At 44.6% G+C, this 25,720-nt stretch overlaps 1 protein-coding gene across 1 annotated transcript; it reads right to left on the minus strand.

Moving 5' to 3' along the window:
• Positions 1 to 1,503: 1,503 nt before the first annotated feature.
• LAMP3 (lysosomal associated membrane protein 3) lies at positions 1,504 to 25,434 on the minus strand. The gene is made up of 6 exons (XM_059922049.1): positions 25,386 to 25,434; positions 17,944 to 18,674; positions 16,935 to 17,063; positions 7,282 to 7,339; positions 4,027 to 4,197; positions 1,504 to 1,643 (listed from the first exon to the last, which is right to left on the minus strand). Exons 1-6 carry the CDS (start codon positions 25,432 to 25,434, stop codon positions 1,504 to 1,506), a joined length of 1,278 nt encoding a protein of 425 aa, XP_059778032.1.
• Positions 25,435 to 25,720: the final 286 nt, after the last annotated feature.

Here is a 25,720-nt window from a genome sequence, read left to right on the forward strand (position 1 = left end):
CACTAAAATCAAAGAAAAATAGAGACAGAGCAGAAAAAAGGTATTAAGAAGGCAGACAACAAATTAAGGTGAAGGACTGGAAAACTAACATTTATGAAGCCTCTTTTGTTTGCCAAGATCTTTGGTATATCCTTTACATTAAAAAACGGAATGTTGAGAAGTTTTCTAGTTTTTTTTTTTTTTTTTTTTTTAACTAATAATACATTATAACAGTGTAGAATATGCCCTTTTAAAAATGATAGTCTAGGGCTTCCCTGGTGGCGCAGTGGTTGAGAGTCTGCCTGCTAATGCAGGGGACATGGGTTCGAGCCCTGGTCTGGGAAGATCCCACATGCCGCGGAGCAACAAGGCCCGTGAGCCACAATTTACTGAGCCTGCGCGTCTGGAGCTTGTGCTCCGCAACAAGAGAGGCCATGACAGTGAGAGGCCCGCGCACCGCGATGAAGAGTGGCCCCCACTTGCGGAAACTAGAGAAAGCCCTCGCACAGAAACGAAGACCCAACACAGCCATAAATAAATAAATAAATAAACCCAAAAGTTAAAAAAAAAAAAAAAGTAAATGCTATTAAAAAAAAAAAGAAAAAACCATATATTAAAAATGATAGTCTAAAAAGACCTCCAGGGCCTCCCTGGTGGTGCAGTAGTTGAGAGCCCCCCTGCCATTGCAGGGGACGTGGGTTTGAGCCCTGGTCCGGGAAGATCCCACATGCTGTGGAACAGCTGGGCCTGTGTGCCACAACTACTGGGCCTGCGCTCTAGAGCCTGCGTGCCACAACTACTGAAGCCCATGCACCTAGAGCCCGTGCTCCACAACAAGAGAAGCCACCGCAATGAGAAGCCTGTGCACCGCAAGGAAGAGTATAGCCCCCGCTCGCCGCAACTAGAGAAAGCCCACATGCAGCAACAGATCCAATGCAGCCAAAAATAAATAAATAAAATAAATAAATTTATAAAACAAAATAAAAAGACCTTCAGTCAATCTAAAAAAAAAAAAAAAGATAGTCTATCAAGACTATCATTTAAGTAAATCAGGAGTTGGGCAAAATCCAGGAGTTTAAAATCACTTTAGAATTTATTTTGAAGTGGATAGGTTTTTTAAAAGTAAAAAAGTTTTTAAGAAAAACTAGATATTGAGACTCTTAAAAATGTATACGAAAAAGCAGTGCAGTCTGAAAATGTCTTTCACACAATCTTCCCTTTGGGTGTTTGTTTTCTCCTTCTCACAGGACCCTGCTCACATCCCTGCCTCTTGTCCCTAATTCTCACAGCCAGGCCTGTATTCTCAGGTGTGGATGGTGGAACTCAAGCCCATATGACCCAGGAAGAAGTGGGGTGGGAGCTGTCTTGTTGCTAGCCTGATGGCCTCTGGTGGAATGCTAATTTCCTAATCGGATTTGGAGGGTGGGGTTGGCAACTAGAAAAGTTGATTCCTTCACTTCAGGCTAAATATGCAGCCAGCATTCCCAAGGCCTTAACCTTGCACATTTTGAGGAAGGTGGGGCTTTACATGCGTTCATATCCTCTCCTGGGCCTCTTTCTGGTCACCAGGCATGCTGTTAGCAAAACGCCAAGCAATCCTGCGATACTCAGGCCCACGGCCACAGGGATTTCTCTCCTGTTTCTGTCACTGAAGCATTCATCCGCTGTAATTGAAGTCAGAGTAACAGGTGTTACAGGCTGGCCACAATGCCGGGAAGTGATACTGCCCCTGCCCGCCTCAGCTTCACAGAGAAGGAAACTGAGCGAGAGATGGAGCTGCGGGGCCTGTCCCTGCTGCCTCAGACATATGGACAGGTGAAGATGAGAAGGGAAGGGGTCACTGCAGTGGGCTGAAACTTGTAGCGCCTGTGATCACTTAAGGAGTGTCTTAAACTGCAGATCCCCGGGCCCCGCACCCAAGCAGTTTTGATTCAGCGGGTCGGAGGTGGGACCCAGGTGATTGTGATACGGCTGGGAGGCAGATCCAACTTTGAAGAACACTGATTAGGTCCAGAGGGTCAGGATCAGAATTGTGTCTTGACTCTCAAGCCAGGGTAAGCACGGGAGCCTTGTTTCCCAACATTGGAAACACAGACCTGGACCATATCACCTGGCCAAAGTTTTCTATTTAAACTCTGTGCTTCTTGAAGGGACTGCTGGACACCCCGGGCTCCTGGTACCTGAGAGAGCTTTTGCAGGCTCTGAGATTTAAAGAGAAGGGGTTGAGAAAGGGGGTCAGGGGCCTACTGTTTCGGATGACCGTTCTCTTTGACAAGGCTGAGCGATCCACTTGCTGGATTCCTCTCCAGTTCTCCGAGCCCCTGTTGAAGGGTCACCCATCTGTCAGGACTTCTCTGACCCCCTTCCTGCAATGCTGTGTTCCTCATGCCTTCCTCTGCGCTCCCACGGCCTTTTGTACTTATGCCTTTTATAATGCCATATTGTATGGTAACTTCTATTTTTTAACTTGCTCCTTTTTCTCTCTTCTCTTACTCTCTGGTAGAAAATATTATTTACAGGATGACATACAACTTCACATTTGAGCACCTTTAGTGAAATTTGAGGTGCAAAGACTGGGAATAAGGAGCTGAGCTGAAGCGGGGACAGTGGAATGAACCAGAGAAATATTTTGGAGATAGAATTGATAGGGTTTTGTGACTATTTATATGAGAGGGTGAAGGAGGGAGAGGAAAAAATGAAAAGATAGCTTTCTACATCTCCTCGTGAGCACTGCTTAATAGCAGGCCAGGTGTGCTGCTAAAAGGTTTTTATTTCTCATCTCTGCCACCAAGAGGTTTCCCAGACCTGCTTACTTCCTTCTATACACAGGTTCTGAGGGTGAGGAAGAGCAAGTGTGTGTCTTATTTTTAAGACCACATGATTAAATACAGAGGTTTTTCAAGTCTTCATAATAAATTTTTAAAAGAGTTTCCCAAATTGGATATTTTGAGACAAGATGACAGAGTGGGGGAAATACCTCCTAGCAAATTTTAATATTTAATCTTAGGACCCTGGTAAAGGTCCAAAATTAAGATAGAGATTGTAGGACTCAGACCAAATCTACAGATATCAGGGGATCCAAGGCAAGAGACACTTTAATACTGCCTTTGCTGAATGCTTTCCACCAGGTATATCAGAAGTTTTCTGCCAGACACATTTTCAGCTTTACAGTGGAATTCAAGTAGAAATCAGACTCCTGTTATAGAAATTTAACTTACAGCTGCACCTCTAGCTAAATCTATTTTTGATAGCTGAGAAGTACTCATAATGTCATTGACTTATTATGAGAGAGATGTTTTAGAAACTGAAGTTCAATTCTTGCCCATATGTAGAAACCCTTGTAATACTGTTTTCCTGGTGGGGAGAAAAGGGCTTTTTTGGAAAGTCACCCTGGGCTGCCCCTGGCCTTCTTGCTAGAAACTGCTTCCCTCTGTGGTGGTAAAAACCCAAAGTAGAAGTTGCATGGAAACTAAGCCTAATTATGAGGAAGCACTAGTCGGGTGGAACAGCTTGGATTTGAGAAGAGGGGATCCAACAGAGTGTATTTCTGTCTAGAATGATCACAACTTTCTCTTTTCCCTCCGTAAGTGGGAAAGAATCTATTCTGAAATCTTGAATTTTAGACATCACTAATACTCAGGATTTTTAAGGTGCTCTCCAAAGACACCTGGGTTTACCAGTATTCAACAGCTTGTTCAGGGGAGGTTACTGATGGCGTTTTCTGACTCTTTGATTGATTGACTGTGTGTGTGTGTTTAAATGAGTCAGAATGTGTATTTTGGTCAGACAAGAAGAATGTATTCTGCTGTGGGAGGGCAGTGGACATGAGTGGGTTTAAGTGTCTGATTTTGAGGCTGGTATTGACTCATACAATGGTGGGTGGGAGGGTTGGCCAGAGAAACTTGACCGTGAGAGCTTAGTGGAATCATACTCTTCTGGGAAGTTCATGTGATTCTTGTCCCTTTGAAAGCTTCAAACAAAAACAACTTGAAACTACTCCTGGGTCTCAGAAGTTTATGTTTGTGACATGATGATCCCTTAACTTACCATTTCCAAAGTCGTTGCCTTCAAAATCAAAGGCTTGAAGTTGGATATTCATTGTTTTCAGCTGAAGGTGGGTTGAGAGCTGGATGCTCTGTTCGCTCACACACTTGAAGGAATGCCCGGCCACAGTCTCAAACATCACCATTGCACTTTTCATTCCTTGGTAAACTTTCTCTGAAAACACAAAGGTGAAATATCGACATGTAAGAATCCTGGCAAATATCCACTGAGCCCCAGCTGTTGCTGGGTGGCCCATGTGCAGTTAAATGGCCTTCCTTAGATGTGGCTCTCCGGAGTTCTGACACCTTCGCCTCATGAAACATCACCCTGGTGCTGTCTGGGGACTTTTTCCTGACGCTCTGTTTGCCATCTACGGGGGCAATCTCACATAAATTAGAATATGATAACATTGAAATAAAAACTCTTTGGAATCTTTTCTTCAGTTATTTTAAGTCATTGGGGGCAGAGTCAATGGGGACTATTGTCAGTGCTTGAGCACAAAAAAGTGCCCACAGAAACTTCAGAAATAAAAGAAGTAAGATTGTTCTGAGACAAAAATCACATGAACTCGTAATGAATCAGAGCAGAGACATGCAAAGTTACCAAGCAGAGTATTTGCATGTCACCACACTGAATGCATTAATATAGCAAACGGAAGGACTAAGCCCATCATTGGGAGGGGTTGTTGCATCATTCATGGAAGCATAGAGAAGGGAGAGGCCCATCTCCATCCACCTGAGTGCTGCTGGGAGAGAAGGACCTGCTCAAGGACTGGCCCTGTCTCATGAGAGGCACACCCGTTTCAAGGAGGTGAGTGCTTCAAGGCCCATGGGGTTAAACATTTAAAATATTTACACCATTGTAAAGCAATTATACTCCAATAAAGATGTTAAAAAAAATTTAATAACTCCATTTGCTCTAATTCCACCTCCACCAGGCACCCTTCTGAATATAGTTTGGTTTCCCGAATGGGAGAAAGTTCATTGGCAGAGTACCCAACTGTCTTGCTCCCCTTGCAGTTACAATAAGAAACAGTAGCATGATGAATGAACAAACTGGCATTCTGATTTTATACATCAGTTTTATGACCTTGGTTTAACATCAGGTTCCTTGAAGAAACAGCCGCTGATGGCTTCCTGGGCTGAGGACCAGACTATGGACCTCAGTGAATTCACCCATGGGCTGTTAGTGAGGGAGTCCGGAAGTTCCCTCCTCTCCTTGCTGCTGCGGGTGTGTTCACTTGCATCTGAGATAACATCTCACACGGAGGGTCGGCTCACTGTGTTTCAGGTGCTGTGCAAGTACTTGACGTGCATTTTCCTGTTTAATTCCCACAAAAATTTTTTGAGATAGGTACTACTGTCACCATTTTACAGATGAGAAGACGGAGTTGAAAACATTTGTCTAAGAACATACAGCTAGTAAGTGATATTTGGACTCAAGCCGTCTGATTCTAGAGCTTGTTATCTTAACTACTGTGCTGTTGTGTCTCCTGCCCATTACTGTTGTATTTACTGCAGACTCCTGCATTTATACATGCAAACGTCCTACATGATGTACTGAATTATCCATGTACACTACTGTATCTTGTGTTATATCCTGGGGTAGTCTACTACCACTGCTCGTACTAACGTCACCACGGTCACTACCCCTGTAACTACAACTAACTATTGTACTCACACCACCACCACTGCCACCATTGACATGAAAATCATCATTACTATGAGTATGACAGTTCCTGCTGTCACTGCTGAGCCTTGAGCATGGGGACCTAGATTTTTCCCCTCCCTCAGCCTCTCAATTAGTTTCTGGTCTGACTTTCCCTTCTCCTGCCCCTTGAGACATTACTACCCTATTAGCAGCTAAAATTTGGTCCTTATCCAGTGATAACATTAGCTGCTTTATATTAGCATGCACAATATTTATTTCCCAGTCGATATGAGGAGACTTGTTTGAGATAATGCGTATGAAAAGGTCAACTGTGACATCTGACTTACATTTAACCGATAATCATTGACAACAACTTTTTGAGCAATACCAATGTAATATTGCTAATATTTAAAATAGATATAGCTTCACATTTTCATTTCTCGGCAAGTTTCTTTAGTATAAGTTCCTTAATTAATAAAAGAATAAGTTTAAGCCAGTCAAAAGAATTTTGAAGAGGAGAAAAGAGACATGAAAACTCTTAGTACACGAACTGGCACGGAGGAAGCGCTCACTAACAGTGTGTTATCTAAGTCTAGGTTTTCTGGAGAAACATCTGAGGCCACTGAGAAACTCCCTCAACTTGACTGGGAGCATTACTTTCCTAGAAGTGAACATTGTAGGAGTTCTTTCAACTTGCTCTACTTTGGGTAATTTTTCATATAGCAACCAAAGTGAACCTTTATAAATATAAATCTGATATATCATTTCCCTACGCCAAGCCCTCCAATGGCATCTTTTCACACTTTAGAATAAAACCCAAAGTCCTCACCCTGTCTTACCCACAGGCTCTCTGTGCTCTGGCCTGGCTGGCCCTCAGACCTCATTGGCTGCTTTGCTTACTCTCTTGGACACACTGGTTCCTGCTGGTCCTTGAGTGCGCCAGCAAGCTCACTCCTTAGAGCCTGGGCAGCTGTAGTTCCTGCAGCCTGGAAAGAGCTGCCCCAGACCCAGATGTCCCCAAATGGGGATAGCTCTCTGCTCAAACCTCCCCTCTTCAGAGAGGGCTTTCTCCTCAGAGGGCTTCCCTACTACCCCTCCCAGTCCTCTCCATCCTCATCCTGCTTTTTTTGCTCATAGAATCTAGCACTATTTAACTGTATATTGTAATTTAATGCATCTGTTTACGGCCCTCTCCCCACTTCTATAATGTAAGCTCCATGAGGGCAGGGACTATATGTTTAGATAATTAGGGATACCCAGTACATACTATAGGGCTTGGAACCTAGCAGGCACTAGGTACACTTTCGTAGAATGAATGCATGATTCCGAGAGTGTAAAATAAACCTCACCATTAACAGCAAATCTGTCCAAAAGTCACTCAACTCTATTGTTGCTGATTTGACACAATGTAGCCAACTTGCTTCATGAGCAGACAAGCAGACTGAAGCACACAGAGATGTATCAATAATAAGTCCCCCCAAAGTTACAATGCTGGCTGCTCTCTCAGTCTGTTTCTCAAAGGCAGCGTCACGTATTAGCGAGATGAAAACTGAGCTAACCAGAAACATAGCATCATCGCTGGTAGGACAGGCTTCTCCAACTACTTACCTGGATTTGAGATGGTCAAATAGGCTTCCACCTCACTGATATAATACGAGTTTTCATCCTGTAAAACAGCAGTGTGTCAACTTTTGGGTAATCTCTGTTTTTATGTTTATGATCCTAGTTTACAGACTGTTTAGGCAGGATTCCAGCTATTACATCATTGATATGGGGGCTTGGGGTATGTTGGTATGGAGCCACAACTGTGTTTGAAATTTTCCAAAGAAGTAAATCCATCATACAATAAACAGATAATAACTAATGGCTTGCCCCTGGCTGAAAATTTCTCTATTGCATACTTGTTGCTACAGCCTGAAATTCAAATTCCACTGGTACGATTTGAGTCCCTTCAGCTGGGCCAAGTTTCCCCCTGTTATAATGCAAATACATCTGGAAGGTGGATGGGTTGGGGGGGGCATACATTAAGCCCTTATTAGTAATTAATATCTTAGGGTAGGGATTCAAGCTGAGACCACTCATCCTTAAGGCTACCGTGGGTGGATTTGATGGGGTCCATAAACCCCCTGGGAAAAACAGTGTACGCAAAATTGTGTGTGGACTTTCCTGGATAGGGTATCAATTACTTTAAACAGATTAATGGGTTCATGTCTCCAAAATGGTTACATGGGACCATGAAGGATTCTGGAAAGAAATGGTTAACCCTGAGATTACTGGCTGTTCTCTAGAAGAAGACCCCAGGTTGTTGTGTTCAGAATTATAAAGCAGTGCTCCACGTTTTATCCAGGGACTGTCCTTTTGGAAAAACAAAAAACAAACCAAAACACCCTACAAAACAGCCCTATAACTTCCTGAGAGACTCAGGGTATGGAACATTAAAAGGAATTGAATTGAGATATGAAAGGTAAGTTGGAAAAGGAGTTTTTATTTTTAAAGTAGGTGATTTACAGTGTTATTGCTTTTAAACATTCATTAGAAAACTATCTGCAAGTGAGTTGCCAAAAACAGTAGAGCAACCAAAATCAGAATCTGAAATTGAATTACTTTTAGTAGTCATTAAAGGAACTTAGCAATAATAATCTTGACCACATTCTAGTCCATTTATATATTGTTTGTAGACGAAATGATGATTGCTTACACAATAAGGGCTCCAGAAATACAAACTGTTCCAGTGAGGTGACTGCTATCGATGCACTGAACTCTAGATCCTACAGTTCATTGAAGCAGCTCCACACACTGGCTTCTTACCTCGTGCCAGGCACTTCTTACCTTGTGTGGCAGGCACCTCTGTGCCTCACCTTATTTAATCCCCACAACCACTAGGAGAAGAAATGGAGGCTCAGTGACTTGCCCAAGGTCACAGTCCTAATAGTTGGCAGGTGAAGATATGACTGCAAGCCACCTGGCTAGCCTTTAACTTCTCTTATATCCACTCCAGACCAGGCATTGCTCTAGGTCCTGGGGGAAGAATAAGACCCAGATGCCTCATTCAAGGTGTTCAGTCTTGGGTCTCAAAGGCAAGTTGGATGATGTGGATGATGTGCTTGGACCATCCATTTGTTTTAGAGAAAAACAACTGTGACCCAGGCCCTTGGGTTGCTTTTACATACAGTTTATTCAGGTTATTCTTTTTTTTTTTTTTTTTTCTGCCACGCCTTGCAGCTTGTGGGATCTTAGTTCCCCGACCAGTAACCCAGTAACCCAGGCCCTTGGCAGTGAAAGTGCAGAGTCCTAACCACTGGACCGCCAGGGAATTCCCAGGATATTCTTTACTTGGGATCCCTTTTAGCATAAGAGAGACCTGTATGTCAGGGCCCACAGTCACTGTTATAAAATCCCTGCCCCATCCTAAGGGCAGAGAGAATCCATTGAAGGGTTTTAAGCAGGGCAGTGACATGAGGGCTTTGTTTTTGGAAATGGCTTGGGCTGCAGCAAGAGACTGATTAAAGAGCAGCGGGAGAACAGCGGCTGGGGCCAGCTCTGAGCTCCACGGGATACCGCCTGGAGTCTTCCCTCTCCTGGGCATCTCCTAGAGCTATCCTCACCGTAAGGAATGGGTGCTTTCTATTTCTTTAATCCTTTTACAGTTTACTAAGTGCATTTTCCTGCCTTCTTTGATCCTCACGACAACCCCCTTGAGGCAGAATAAATGTTCTCAGCCCATTTTACAGCGGAGAACAAAGAGCTCAGAGGAGGGAGGCATGTACCTCTGATTCACATTGTCTGTAGGTGAGACAAAGCAAGATCTTGTCTATGGGATCTTGCTCTACACTTTCCTTCATGGGATATGTGGTTATAGAGAAAAAATTTGCGGTGCAAGGACTTTCTTTCACATTCCCTGGAATGTATTTGCCTATATATAATCATCTATAGGAAGCAAGACCAGCTATATAATTTGTGGACCTAGTTCAAAATAAAAATGCAAGATCAAAAATTATTAAGAGGGCTTCCCTGGTGGCGCAGTGGTTGAGAATCTGCCTGCCAATGCAGGGGACACGGGTTCGAGCCCTGGTCTGGGAAGATCCCACATGCCGCGGAGCAGCTAGGCCCGTGAGACACAATTACTGAGCCTGTGCGTCTGGAGCCTGTGCTCCGCAACAAGAGAGGCCGCGACAGTGAGAGGCCCGCGCACCGCGATGAAGAGTGGCCGCCACTTGCCGCAACTAGAGAAAGCCCTCGCACAGAAACGAAGATCCAACACAGCCATAAATAAATAAATAAATAAAATTAAAAAAAGAATTCCAAGAGGAGAGGTAAAGCATTAAAGCAAGCATGGGCCCTCCCAGCTGCACGCCCTGACTGGAAGGGCTGCACCTGCTCCACCAGAACTGGCGCTTTATCGGGCTAATGCCCAAGGTGAGGTCTCCCAAAGCAGATGGCAGTGCTCATACTCCCTGCAAGTTTATCTCATAAAGTAACAGGACTGAGTCCAGAGACTGTATCCAGGTTTCCTTCTGTTTTGACCGAGTCAAAATTAGCCAGATGTTGACTGGGACTGAGCTGCTGTCTATCTTCATGGTGAAGGAAGAGCATTTGTTAGGTGAACTTTTGTAAACAAGAGGTCAGTGGAATGTTTAGTTTCCTTGAGATTCCAAGTTTTACATAATGTATGCTGCTGATATCAAATGAGTCTTATTTAGACCATGGTACCCACTTTTTCTGTGGAGTTGTGTTAAAGAAAATAAAGTTGTCTTTTATTTAAACTAGAGCAAAGCATTTTTTTTTAGACTCAGAAATTCAGAATTTGGCCTAATTTGAATGGTAACAGGGCTGAAGTTTATTCTGTAGGAGGGGTTGGCAAGTTTTTTGCTGTAAAGAGCCATATGGTAAATATTTTAGGCTTTGTGGATCTCTGTAGCAACCACTCAACTCCACCATTCTAGCACAAAAGCAGCCACAGATGACACATACGCAAATAAGTGTGACATATTCCAAAAGAGCTTCATTTATGGACACTGAAATTTGAATTTATATGATTTCCTGTTTCACAGAATATTCTTTTTTTTTTTCCCAACCATTAAAAAATGTAAAAGCCATTCCTAGCTTATAGACTGTACATTTTTTTGGTGGCGGGCTGGATTTGGTCGGGGGTCGGGGGGGCATAGCTTGTTGACTCCTGGGCTACACCATCTATAAAGAACAAAGTTGCTGAGCAAATCAGTTGGTTATGAAATGTCATAAAGAGAGTGGTTAACCTCCTATTTGGGAGAATAAAGTGTTGCTAAGAATTTTTAAACACTATTTTAAAAATATGTCTCTGTTCCCATGTAACCTAGGTTAAGTTGTTGAATCTTGGTGAACATTGCAAAAATTTAATTTTTTTTCTTATTCAGTAGCAGAATGGGGACAATAGTAACAGGACTTACCTCTTAGGTTGATGTGAGTATTAAATGAAGAAACCATGTAAAAAACTTATCACAAAGTCTTTGCTCAAATTTTAACTGGTGTTGTTAACAACAGTAATAAAAAGATTTCCCCTTCCCAGTAAACCTGTCTTATTGAGCTCAAATTATAATTTTTAATCTATCACCTAGAGCTCAGATCCACCACAAACAGAAAGAAAGAGAGAGCAAGCCAGTGAGCTAAGCTTTGCTAGCCCTATGGATTAAAGAACCAGGCTGAAACCTCAGCTCTCAGGGATGGGAATGGGGTGGATACAGAGGAAGGCAGTGGTGGGGAGGTTGAGAGCTTCAAGCAGGTGTCAGATTTAACCCAAAGCCCAAGGGAAATTACATGCCACACATTCTGCAATTTATAGTGCCTGCTTTCTCCTTTGACACCCACGGGGCTATTCTCTGCCAGATGTTTTTCTCATTTGGGGTTGAGGTTGGAGAGTGACAAAAGGGGGCCAAGGACTCCTAATAGCTGAATATGGTACTTTAGCACTTATAGCATGTCCATTTGAATGGACCATTTGCAGAAGTCCCATCTCACTACTCAACCAATGTCTGCTGACCACGTGGCTCCTCACTGCCAGTGTTTAAAGAGAACTCTGCAATATCTCATCCAAAGATCCTAATGCAAGGAACTTAAACACTCTCCTTAGCAAAGGACTGGGCCCAGAGCAAGCCAGCCAGTCAAGCCTGCCCAGGAATGCAGCTTGCCAATGACTGTGAGGCCCAGGGTCCTCTCCTCAACTTCTGCAAAATGTATCGTGGGAGTTTCACAGTCACAGATGTTCAGGATGTGGACATCAATCAGGCCTTTTTTGTTCAATGTTGTCGACTTCATCAAGAAACCTCTGCTCTGGAAACAGACTCACAGACTTAGGGAATGAACCCTAAGTGTGTTCGGGGGTGGGGAAGGATAGTTAGGGAGTTTGGGATTGACATATACACACTACTATATTAAAAATGGATCACAAACAAGGACCTACTGTATAGCACAGGGAACTCTGCTCAGTGTTGTGTAACAACCTAGACGGGAAAATAATTTGAAAAAGAATAGACACAGGTATATGTATAACTGAATCTCTTTGCTGTACACCTGAAACTAACATAACATTGTTAATCAACTATACTCCAATATAAAATAAAAAGTTAAAAAAGAAAGAAGGAAAGAAAGAAAGAAAGAAAGAAAGAAAGAAAAAGAAAGAAAGAAAGGAAGAAAGGAAGAAATGAAGAAAGAAATCTCAGCTCTGAATGTCACAAAAAGAGGCCAAGGAGGCTATTTCCTTAGAGCTGCTGATCTACTTTTTGGCAACTTGCCCCAGAGTTCTCTGTGAAATTTAGATTCACTCCTCTATGGATTCGTTTGCTAAAGGTATACTATGTATAAAGTCAGGGCTGGGCACTAGAGAGAGGAGTGTGAATAAGTCAAAGACTTGCCTTCAAGATGGCAAAATGTGTGGTAAGGGCATTTATGGAGGTCGGGGAATATATGGAGGGTCAGGAAACCAAGAGAAGAAAGTGTCCCAGTTTTACCTGGGATGGAGGTGGGGATTGGGGTGGGGAGACTTCACAGAGTGAAGATGAATTAATAATTCATCTCAAAGGATGAATGAGGGGTGGGAGGAGCATTCCAGGCAGAGGGAACCCCACAAGGGAAAACAGGGCAGGAAATGGTGCCGCACACTTGGGAAGTTCTAAACAGTGCACTCTGTGTGTGTTAACATTTGAACACTGATAACAGTTCTCAGGAGTCTATAAGCTAAGAGGGCTCCGAATGCCCCTGAAAGGCTCTGGAGAAACACCAGGTGGGTGGGCCTTATTCGACATCCAGACCTCGTTGTCTGGCCAACTCACTGCCTCGCCCTGGTGCTCCTCTCTCCTGGTGACTGATTTCTCCCAGGTCCCAGAGCCGGCGCTGGAGGCTTGCACTGTCCTTCCAACCAGGTGGATGAGAAAGGGATAGTGTTGAGAACAGAAACATAAACTCTACACAAAGTTACTGAAAGATGTTTTTAAAACAAACTATCCTTTAAAACAAGGAAGTTGTGGGGAGTAGGGGGAAAGGAGATATATTTATCTTGCAGCTGAAAGGTCTGAACAGCTTTCCGCCATCACCTTAATCAAATGAGACATTCACATGGAAACGCTTTTGGTTCTTTAAAAAATGAAACTGAGAGAAACGAGACAGGAAACCCACCTCTCCAGACGCCTGGCTCAGCAGTTTCACATATGCCAGCCCAGATCACCCTCACAGTGGCCCAACAAAATAGGTCCTGGTTGGTCCCATCTTATAGTGGAGGAAACTAAGGCTCAGAAAGAGAGCTAGTGACTTGTCCATGGTCACACAGTAATAATATGGATAAGTTAAGTCTTGACTGACAACAACATCAAGTGAGGCAAGTTTAGGAGGCAAGTTTTTCTTTACGTTTCTGTCATTGGCAGTATTTCAATATTAAAAATGACAAATTATTGTATATGATTTGAATCCTAAAACTATAGCCTATATTTCTTTTATTTCTCCCATTATGTCTAGCTCAGTATTGGCGACAAAGTAGGTGCTCAGTAAATTCTTATTGGTAAATTGGCTGACAAATCAGTCTTGCTAATCAGCATCCATTTATCATTCTACAACTTGGTTCTCTTTATAACATCTATTATGTTACAACTAACATGTATTCCTATTTTCTAAGGCTCTCTTTTTTCTCTAGAGCACTGGTTCTCAACTGAGGGTGATTTTGCCCCTCAGGGGACATTTAGCAATGTCTGGAGACATTTTGGGTTGTCACAGCTGAGGTTGGGTGTTGCTACTGGCATCTAGTAGGCAGCAGCCAGGGATGTTGCTCAACGTCCCACAAGGCTCAGGACAGTCCCTGCTGCAAAGACTTATCTGTTTAAATCCAAGTGTTAATATTGTTGCTGTTGAGAAGCACTGGCGTAGAAGGTAGCAACATGTGAAAAGTGGTTGACTGAATTGTTGAGCCCACTTCTCTTGTGGAATAATCTAGACATCTTTCCTGCCTAAATGCATTTCACATAGTTCCCCTGTTAGGGCAGAAGGCACAGTGCCGGGATCCACAGGCCAAAGCGGGCCTACAGCTGTGTTTTGTTTTGTTTGACCAATGGAGTGTTCAAATGTCTAAAAAATGTGTTGCCAACACTAAAAAGTCATGTGCTTTCAGAAAAAGATTGGGATTTCTACCTTCTCTTGAACAATAAGGGTTGACAAACACTGGTCTCTTATTACCACCTGATAGAGGTGATGTGTAAATATTTAATGGGCACAGTAGGGCAGTGGCCATGCAGGAAACCCCACCGTCCAGAATGAACACCTACCATAAAGGACAGTGACAGTCCCCAGGGCTAGATGCCAGCCCCGCCACCAACCCCGCCAGCTGGAGCTGAGGAGCGGCTGGTGGGGAGGACGGGCACTCCCAACCCCTCCCTCTTGTCCCCTCACTACTGAGGCTGCCGCTTGTCATCTCACACTTACTCTAACATTTTTCTTATGCAGATTTAATGGGGAAATAAAGTCTTCCCCAAAGGTGTCAAAATAAAAAATAAGGGCTGCCCATTTCAAGGAAAAAGACACTTTTACTTTTTCACTACTTCACTCATTAAGTTCTATGCTTAGCCCCTGTAATCTTTGGATTTGTGGCCCACCGCTCTGGCTTAAACAACGTCTCTTTTAAAATGCATAAATTCCCCAGAAGGGCTAAGGCTGGTGGGAACTTTTACTTTCTATGAGCCTTTTTGCTTTCTCTTGGGGCATAGCTAAGGTTGCCTGCTCCGGGTTTTGGTGCTGGCAGTGGAATGAATAAGGTGAGTTTGGCTGGTGAGACTCAGGCAAAGCAGCTGTGGCAACACCTGGGGCCGTGGACTGAGAGCGGCTCACCTTGCTCCTTCCCGAAGGTGTTGGGGGCAGGGAGCCCTGCTGGTCCTTCCAGCTCTACTGGACACTCATTTCCTGTCCACGCTCTGGAGGCACAGAGGATTTCCAGAACTGCTGGGATTCGGCACTTGGGTGGAGCTTGGTCAAATAGAGCCCAGCCTGAAGGCATCGTTCCCAGAGACAGAGGAAAGGAGCAAAGAAAGACATCGAAAGGTGCCAAGACACTCCTGCCTGCAGTTCTGCCTGCGGTCTGGCAGCAGTGGCCACTGTGTGCCCCACACAGACACTGGAGGTTCCTGACACCTTTCTGTAGGCAATTATTCACAGGGGCAGTGGGCTGGGTGGGATCAAGCCCTAAACAAAAGCATAAATGCTTATGCCTATCCTCTGCCATTTTGCCAAAGTGACTTTCAAAAAATCCCTGACACCTTTTAGGATTAACTTCAGTTGCTCAGGAATAGAGCATTTATTCTGCCCTGAATGTTCTTCTGGTGAAGGACTATGCTTGTTTCCATTTGGTACTGAAAGGAAACCACCAAATTCTCAGGGGCATCTCTACCTTAAGGAGAAAAGTATCATGAGGAGGATAAAGCCTACGAGACCAGGAAGCTCAGCTCAGTGTTCTGTGACGACCTAGATGGGATGGGATGGGGGTGGGAGGGAGGTCCAAGAGGGAGGGGATATAGGTATACATATAGCTGATTCACTTCACTGTACAGCAGAAACTAGCACAACATTGTAAAGCAATTATACTCCAGTTTAAAAAAAAAAAAAAAGCTTATGAGACCAAGTCAATAACATTAACAATAACAATAATAATAACTCCATGCAATAAAGACCATTGCATGTACCACGCACTGTGCTAGACGGTTTACGTATACCACTAAGTAGCTATAACTAGTTCCTTTTTATAGATGAGGAAACATGTCCCAACTAGTCCAAGGTCATGCAGCTAGTAAGTATTATGGCTGGGAGTCAATCTTGATTTGTCTGATCCCAAAGTCTGTGTTCACTGCTCTCCAAGATCTGCTAACCAAGACCCTCTAACTTCAGGGGTCACGTTAGACAGGTAAGAAGGAGGCCCACACCGAGTCCCAGCTACAAGGGTCCTCTTGGCTTATTTGAAAGACACTTTGGGCCAAGCAGGGGCAAGTCTCTCCTTTGAGAGGGGGTTGACCATCACTGTGTTCCCAAGACATTTGTCCATTTCAGTCACTGTAATCACAGCTACTGGCTATTGAGCATCCACTTTCCATGTATTGAACAAAGCTCTTTACGGGAGTGATCTTTCATTATTTTCCCCATTTTTAAAATGATAAACAAACAAATAAACAAACCTCAAACAGATTAGGTTGCCTGCCTGATGTCAAAAGGAGAACAAGTGACAGAGTCAAATTTGTAGCCAAGACTGATCTCACGACCATGCTTTTCCACTCTATTCAGTTGTCTACCCCCTTCCAGCATATGGCCTGGAAAACCCAGCCCCTGGTTAGTCCCTGAATTTTGCCTTCTGTGGTTGGAAAGAACCTATTGTGACATTTGACTTTGGTCTCAGAGTAATCCTGTTTCTTTTTGCCCACTGGGTATTTCTATGGGTCTGTTCATCCGTACAGCTTCCTCCTTGGGGTGGTTTGCAAATGGCACTTTGGCCAGGTTCCCCAAGGCCACATCTCTCCCAAGAGGCATCAAAGCCCTTCTTGGGCTGCACAGAGGAGGCTGAAGAGGGAAGAAAGCAAACAGAAGATGTCGACACTTGCCTCCTCTCCATCTCCATAACCCTCATTCTTATCAGAGAATATCTCGAAAGGCTCTGAGGTCTGTTTCCCCTGGAACTTAAAGTGTGGGATTGCACCACCGGGCCCCAGGGTGAGGGACAGGGAAAGCGATGCTAGAGCAGGTTAGTGTAAGGAGTTCAGCCTCACCTTGGTAAATGTCAGATTCACAAATCCGCCCTGGAAATTCAAGAGGAGGTTGGATTTTCGGAAGCCACAGTTCCCAGAGGATTGGGTTGCATTGGGGTCGATGTTGAAGTATTTCTGAGGTGAAAAAACCTAAACCAAATAAAATAGATTGGCTCAGTGGAATGTAGAAGAAAACTCTAGCCGGGAGACCAGAAGCACAGGCTGGTAATTGAGCCTGAAACTCCAGGCTAGTGGGTGCTCACTGGAGAATTTCAAAGTCCCTGGAAGACACCTCTCATTTCCAAACTGTTATGTTTAAAAGATTTTTTTAAAAGAAGGAGTGCTCTCACAGAGAGGAGTTCCTTGATAGATAATTCATGGCAGGTATATTCTTGAAAAACCATGTAGAATTTAATTTTTGCTCAAGCAAACATGTTGGGCGCTACAGGAAAGGTTTTGCTATCTAATGTACTTCTGTTTCAAATAAAAACCGAACGTAGAAATTTTACTTGAAATCATAAAAACTGTGCAAAAAAAGGAAGAATTTTTATAGTGATTCTTTCAGCAAATCAAATAATCTAAGCCCCACTCCCACCCCCTCCAATCTTCTCATTAACCTGGATTTTTCATATTAATGTCACAGCTGGCTGGAACCACGAAGACCGTCTAATGCAAACCTCTCATTTCCCAGGAAAGTTGCTGAGGCTTGGAAGTCATCCAGAGGAGCAGGGCCAGGCTGGGGTCAACGCTGGCCACACCCAACACCCTGCCCATGGTGGCTAAAAGTGGAGGGTGTGCATATTTAAAATTTTGGTGTGTGCCTTTCTTCATTCATACAGTTGCTATCAGTGTCTATTTCTGTATGTGTCCTGAAACAGATCCACCTCGTAACGGAGCACCTTGGAGAAAGAGGAGCCCGCAGATACCTACTTCATTCCAAGATACAGGATGCAGGGGAACGTTCATTTTCAGCAAGGCACTCCCCACTCAAACTTTTTGAAGCAGTGCTATAGTCCTGTGCCGGACTTACCGACTCCGTGTCTTGAACCGTCAGCTCTATCCCCATCTCTGCTTTGATACAGAGCTTGCTTCCATTCAGAACTTGATAAATTCCAGTCTTGGCTGACGATGGCTGGGGTGCGAGGGTGGGCCTGGGAGCTACGGTGGCAGGCGAGGCTGTTTGGGTTGTGTTGGTGGGCCCTGGGGTGTGGGGGGGTTGAGTAGGCTTCCGACTGGCTGTGCTATTGTGTGGTGAGGTGGACAAAGGTGCTGGCAGGGTGGTCTGGTTACGGAGTTGGGTGGTCTTCCCAGTTGTGTGGCCAACAGTCGACGGCCTGGCTCCAGTTCTGTGGGCTGGCGGGGTGACGGTGGGTGGTGGTGGGCTGGGACTGGTGCTGGGGCTGATCGTAGCCTCAGTGACTGGAGCAGCCGTGTGTGACTTGTTGGGTGTGGCCAGGGCTGTGACTAGGGTGTGGGCTGTCGGGCTGGTGGAGGGGGTGCTGTCTGTAGTTACCAGGGAAGCTGTCGCTAGAATCTTTATGGTTGTGTGTGTGGTTAGGGTCTCAGAGGTGGATGTTGTGACAGCTATCTGAGAGGTGACATGTCCATCTGTTGACCTTGCTGCTAAAGTTTTCTGAGGCACACGGTTCGTTGGCTGCAGGAGAGAAGGTTTGGCTGTGGCCTGTACTGTTGCAGGTGGAGAATAGCCTGTGATTTCTGGAAACGCTTTTGCTCTCATATGACTGCCATAATGCAAAATCACTGCAAATTAGGAAACAAAAATGTTAATACACCAACCAATGGCTCACATGAGTGAAGCCCTCCCCCACTCCCACTTTAAGGTTTCTTCATTAAAAATTAACATGTGTTTTTCAGATTTTGGGGAAATTTACAAGGAACTAACAGTGAAGTGAAGGTCACTCAAAATTCTACCACAAGGCCACAATTTTAACGTTTTGGTTGCGCCCATGTTTTTACAGGGTTGTGAGCATACTGGAGATGTTCTTCCCCTTTCTCTGTGTGGGGTGTCGTACTATCACCCCAGCGAGCGTGCTCAGCTAGATATCTAAGTGCCAATGCCTCTTCATTTTCCATCTTCAAATGTGAATCCGGACAGTTCCTGGGTAGAGTGTGCTCCTGGGTAGGGTGCTGCTGTGACGACCTGACAGAGCTGGGGCAGCATGAATAACAGTAATAAAGATTTACACAGCTTGTATAGTTTTCAGAGAATCATATAATCCCAGGTTCGAAAGGGACCTTAAAGATTATCTAGTACAAACCCTAATCTGATGTATGAATTGTACTGTTGGATATTTGACATGTGTTCCGCCAATCTATGCATAATTACCTCCAATGACAAGAGATTCAGTTCACTTCCATTTTTTATTTCACTATCAGTTTTATTTTTTTTTCTTTTAATAAATTTATTTATTTATGGCTGCGTTGGGTCTTCGTTGCTGCGCGCGGGCTTTCTCTAGTTGCGGCGAGCGGGGGCTACTCTTCCTTGCGGTGCGCGGGCTTCTCATTGCCGTGGCTTCTCTTGTTGTGGAGCACGGGCTCTAGGCGCTTGGGCTTCAGTAGTTGTGGTGTATGGGCTCAGTATTGTGGCTCACGGGCTCTAGAGCACAGGCTCAGTAGTTGTGGCTCGTGGGCTCTACAGCACAGGCTCAGTAGTTGTGGCACACGGGCTTAGTTGCTCCGTGGCACGTGGGATCTTCCTGGACCAGGGCTCGAACCCGTGTCCCCTGCATTGTTAGGCGGATTCTTAACCACTGAGCCACCAGCGAAGCCCGCCATCAGTTTTCAAAATGTAGCCCAGTTTCTGTCATTCCCTTACTTAACCTTTAGAGTGGTGCAGACTTTTCCAACTAAGAAATTAAATTAATCCATAAGTGCTCTGATATATCTGGTGTGCCATCCTTCATGGTTTGGCTTAAATGTCAGCTTCTCAAAGAGTCTTCCCCATCCTCCCCACATAAAACAGCTCCCCATCCTCACAATTCTCCATCACAGTATTATATTCATTGCCTTCACTGAACTAATCACAGCTTGTAATTATATAAGGGGATGGTATTCAAATATTTAACAATAAGCCTGTCCAGACAGTGTGTACCAGCAGAATATCAGCCCTGATTATATGTTTATTTATTAATTGTGCCTCTCTCCCACTAGATGAAAAGCAACCTCAAGGTGGGAACTGTGGGTAATTTTTTTCACCACCAGTGCGTGCACATAGACGGTTTTCAGTGGATACGGAATGAATGAATAAATAACTGAATGTGTACATGGTGGTTATAGCATTGTAGACCTCCTAGGATTATTAACAGGCTCAAACAAGGTGGTTTGAGTGAAAGCCTTCCTGGAATATTAAGCATACCTAGAGTGTGTATTATTGTCATAGGTTCTCTCCTGGGCTATCCCTTCAGGGCCGAAGGCCTCTGAATCTTTTTCAACCAGAATAGTTCTATCCTTGTCTCCTTCCAAGCACAGAGCAAGCCAGAAAGTAGACAACTGCAGATGATGTCCCTTGGGAGCTTATGATGAGGTACACTGAGAGATGGCGCTGTCTCTTCAGTGCTATGGTTTCACTATGTTTACGCCTTGTATTTTCACTCATTGGAGCTGTTACTGCCCGGTGCTGGGCAGTGACTTGGAAAAACACAGGGAAAAGGGAAAGAAGATCACTCTATGCTGGTGTTTATAGAGTCCTGAATTTCATATCTAATTAAAGTCATCCGTAAACACCTTTACTATCTCTCCCTTTCATCCAATACATTTCTAGGTGGGTACTTTCCCCATAGCAACAAAAATTCCAAGTTACTGAACACTTACTACATGGCAGGCCTCAGGTCAAGGGTCTTCTTTCACCAGCTCTTCTCAAAAACCCTCTGATGGGTACTAATCTTTATCTGTCTTTCAGATGAGGAAACTCAGGTTTAGAAAATTCTATTAACTTGACCATAATCACACAACTAGTAAATTTTGAAGCTGAAACTCAAGCCCCTGTCTGAACCAAAGTCTGCCCTTGGATCTGGGGATGGGTGGAGGTGGTGCATGTCACTGGGAAGAATGGTAAGAGAAGAGACAAAAGCAGAGGAGAGGAGAGTAGGGTGCCCCTCCAGTGACCCCAGTTCACTAAACCCTCATAATGGTGGTCCTCAGTGAGTCTTTCAAAGGTCCACATGCTAAAAGAGTGATTATTTTCCAGAAGAAAAGGCTAACTTTAAGCCCAGTAGTAACACTTATAAATTATTTCTGCACAGTTGGTTTGCAAAATGGGAAGGACAAAAGTATCAGTTCAAAATGCCTTTGATAACCTTTAAAGAAGACATTATTAATGACATTAAGTTACGTGAGGCTATTACTAAAGAGTCTTTTCTTGTATCTAAAATGTTTATTTGGACAATTGAAATGTATGATATTTGAGAGTTGCAGATTTTATGGGCTACAGATTTACTTTACAAATCTTTGTAAAATCATACATGGAGTCTTCATGCTCATACTGTAGAGCTTGGAGCAAGATTTTCCCTTTCAAGATTGTTATGAAGGTTGACAGTTGTTGAAGATTTACTTGCATAATTCATTTGGGCTGAACAGCAAGAACCCAACGGGAACCCAGTTAGGGTCATAGTATTACTATGAAGAAATAGAATTCACTCCCAGTTGTGGTATCTAGGAATATCTTGTAGTAAAAAGCAAAGATTGCTGCAGAGAACTCTGGGAGACTGGGAACCACCTGACTTTTGCTCTCCTGGAAGATTAGGTCCTTGATAAAATCCCACTGTGTACAGCTTATGCTTATGAACTAAAGCAAATCTTCTCAAGCGAGTAGAATTTCCTCAACTGAGTAGCACACCCTTTCAAAGGGGGAGCCTTCCCCATAATGCAATTAGAACTCCTCTCTCAGCAGTGATGAATGAACTCAAGTAAGGGAAAAAAACACATTGGCCATTCATGAATGCACAGCACCCCAAACAGGACAAGAAGACTCATGGTACACTGTCAAGTGTGCTTGGTATATAGGAAGTCTTTGTGAGGTGCCTGGAGGTGATGGTGTCTCCATATGGTATGTGACCTTGTGGTGGACAGGAGCCTGGGCTGGTAGGTGGCAGGACCAAAAGTGACTGAAAGTAACAGAGTGTGTTACAATTAAACAAGTCTGGGAAATATTGTTCTAATATTCTTCTCCTTCTCCACTCTGGTCCCTCCCCTCCTCTCCTCATCTCCCCGTAGGAGTGTGGGGTATAAAAGATGGGCAGGCAATTAGATGGGAATTTGACAGAGGTAGCTATGCTGTGCATTGAAATACAACCCAGAAAGTTCATGTGTTTGTTAGGTACTCAATGGAAATAATACTCTGAAAAATACTCTGTTTTACAAAATCTATGTTTATGACCACACATATATGACCAATCTTGGTCAAAATTGGGTCATAGTTTTTAAATGGGATCTTTGACCTAGAGGTTTAGTCAAGTTCACTGGTCTGTCTGAAACCCACAAAGAGGGCAGTGGGCAGAAGCAAGGGCAGGGCATAGCTCAGACTCTCTCAGTTCTCCTTCCACTCAAAAGAACACAGCCTGAAGTCCACACACTGATTTGCCAAGCTCCCACTCCAAGAGACTCAGCAAATGAGTACCCCAGAGCCTTAACCCCTTGTTTGTATTCCTCTAGATGGTGAACTGCAGGAAGGGGCGTGAGAAGGTTTTGGTTTCCCTACAACTTGCAGGAGGAGCTGAGAGATAACCCATCGGCCAGGCCCTGGGAAAGCCAGTGACCACACAAGGACTGCTTCTTTAGGTATTTCCCAGACAGTCGGGCCTTCCCAGAGAGCCTTAGTTTGGTTTCCCCACCACACCCAATTCAACAGATACAGAGGCGCCTCCTCTGAGCCAAGCTCCAGGCCAGGCACTGGGGGTAGGTCTTTGTTCTCAGGGGCGCAAAGCCTTGTGAGGCAGACACAGAAATGGACTACACTCCTCAGTGTGACAGGTGTTATTATTGAAGCAGGCCCCGAATGCTATGGGGTGGGGTGGGGAATCCATCACAAGGAGAAATTCTTCAGGCAGACAGGAAAGTAGATGGCATCCCACAGGCAGGAGAAAGAGTATGTGTAAAAGCCTGGGGCTTCAGAACCTGGCATGTCTCTTCAGAACAGCAAGGAGTCAGCATTATGGGAGCTTGGGAGGGTGTGAGGAGGGGTCAGGGGAGGGCCAGCAGGGAGCAGACCTGGCAGGTCTCAGAGGCTACCTTTTGCAGAGCTCTAAGGAGCACAGCTGAGGAGTAAATGGAGTGCTGTGGCCATGTCCAGGGGCAGGGAGTCGAGCTTAACTCCTGAGCACTTTCTCTGGCACCTCCCCGGGCAGCAGAGGTAGCCCTAGCTGGATGCGGCAGGAAGACGGTTTCTGGATGTGTGGGGCAGCAGGGGTGGGCCCTTGACAAGATTCTGCTCACAGTTTCACAGTTTAATCTTAGGCCTTTTAGCAGAGAGATGTAAATCCTGCCTCTGTCAGTTTTCTGTGGGACTTGAGGCTCAAAGAAAACCCTTGAGCAGAAGGGGCTCTAGCCCTGTGTCAGAGACTGCTGGCTGACTATGCCAAAATCCAGTCTCTCCTTTTTCCTTAGTAACCGAACCATGAGTTTAAGCTGAGCACTTGCTGCGTGGAATAAAGCCCCCCAACTCTAAGCCTCCTTTCCAGATGGGTAGGAATGTGTGACTGAGTTCAAGCCAAAGCAATAAAAGTGGTAGGGTATGTGGGCCTCTGGGAAGGCTGCTTGAAGGGAGCTCAGTCACCTAGGGGGCCTCTCTATTGCCTTCCTGTTTCCTCCTTTAATCAGCCTGCAATGTGTATGTGATGGCTGGAGCTCCAGCAGACATCTAGAACCATGAGGAGACCTTGCAGGTGGAAGTCACACATTGGATGGTGGGTCCACAAGAATGAGTCCTCACACAGACCTGGTCTGAATTCCTCTGGACTTGTTTTCACTTGAGAGAGAAACAAATACTTACCTTGTTTAATTCACTATTTGGCGCTTGTCTCTTATGTGCAGCTGAACCTAAACTTAACTGATACAAACTTAAATCTCATTTTATGGGGTTCGAATTTGAGATCAGGAAGCAAAGTGACTGGATAAAGATTACATAGTTAGCTTACCTAAAATCTATGTCTCTCCAAGCAAAATGTCCAATGGTTTTCGCTCACATGCAATTCAACAAGTATTTCTTGAACATACGCATGCAGAAGTGTAGTGCAGAAGTGCAGAGCATGGACCCTGAAGCTGAACTTCCTGGGTGCAAATCTCAGGGCTGCCATTTGTTAGCTGAGCACCCATGTTCACCTCTAAGAATGTACAGCTCGGAGACGAAAGGGCAACGTGGGCATTTCCTTTCCACCTGCCTGTGCATTTATCACATGTTCATTGCCTTCCTGAATCCACCAGTCGTCTGCCAGCCATCGAACTGGTGCCCACAGACAGGTCACTGAGGGTTACTGCTACACTGAGATCTTCTGCTTTTTTATTGGCTTGCTCTGCTAAATATAATGATTACTTTTCATTTTGCCTCCAAAAGAATGTGAAACTCTAATTCTAAAAGTGTGGCACAAAGAAAAACAGCCTGGATTAGGGTAGCTGGCCTGAACTTTCACCCAACTTTCATGACAATTCATGTTACACTCAACTGCAGCTGTGTCTCCCATTTGAGCGTGTTAGTGAGGCCACGTGGACAGAGCTAGTTCCCTCACATGTTCAAGTCAGTGGTAGTAGAAGAAATTGTGAATCAACCAGCAAACTTGATAAAGCACATAAGAGGACTCAATGTCCTAGGGAGAAAATGTTCTTGGTGAAAGCAGGGGGCACAGACATAAAAGAATCATTAAAATCTCAGCTTCCCAGACAGTCTCTTTGATCTGACCTATACTGGTAATGAAACAAGAAATCTTTGATGCCCTGGCTTACATCTTTCTGAGATGGCACAGTTTGTCAGACCACATCTCGTTCATCTTCACAACTCACTGTTACATAATATACACATAGCGCTCCATTTAAGAAAAGCAGAAAAAGCAAGGCATGACATGATTTCCCCAGGCTCTTGGCAAGAGCCCCATTTCTAAGCCCTGGCTCAGTTCTCCATCTCTTAAATCGAAGAGATTTCTACAAACTCTCCCTAATCAGGTGCCTAGAGACCATTTGGGAACCGGGGGCAGTGTCACTGTCTTCCAGGGTTGACACCTACTCTGCCTGACTCATGGAAAACAAGTCCAAACTGTGAAAGCCTCTGGAAAAAAAAATGAAGGTGTGCTCCACACGTAAGGTAATAAAGAGGCATTCCCAAGTCAAATACCCACAGTAGCTGAAGCCACTACAGCTATCTCCAGTCTGTCCTGTCCCACCTTGGTCACTGGCACTAGAATGCATTTACATTTAATAGGACTGGATGCAGCAGGGTCACCATGGAAAGCCATGTGTGTCACTCACCGGCCAGGGACACGAAGAGCACCACCACTGCAGAGAGCTGCCAGGACATGACTGGAGAGCCAGGGAGTACCACTGCCTCGCCAAGGGGCTGCTAGGCTCAGCGCTCAGCACGGCTGGGTCTTCCGAATGGTGCAAGGCTAATTCCAGGGCAGGCTCTGGCAACAAAGTAGACACCTCCTTCTGCCCCTTATTCACTGGTGGCAGAGAAAACAAAGTCACTTGCGTTATGAGAAGTAACTGAAAGGCCCTCCCAAGTGGTGCGCTGAGCGGGGAGGGAAACCATAAGTGGCCCTTGTGTGAAGGCAGGCACTTTCATTTCTGCCTTTAGTGTTTGT

Source organism: Balaenoptera ricei, chromosome 4 (assembly GCF_028023285.1).
Source record: "Balaenoptera ricei isolate mBalRic1 chromosome 4, mBalRic1.hap2, whole genome shotgun sequence".
NCBI classification, from domain to species: domain Eukaryota; kingdom Metazoa; phylum Chordata; class Mammalia; order Artiodactyla; family Balaenopteridae; genus Balaenoptera; species Balaenoptera ricei.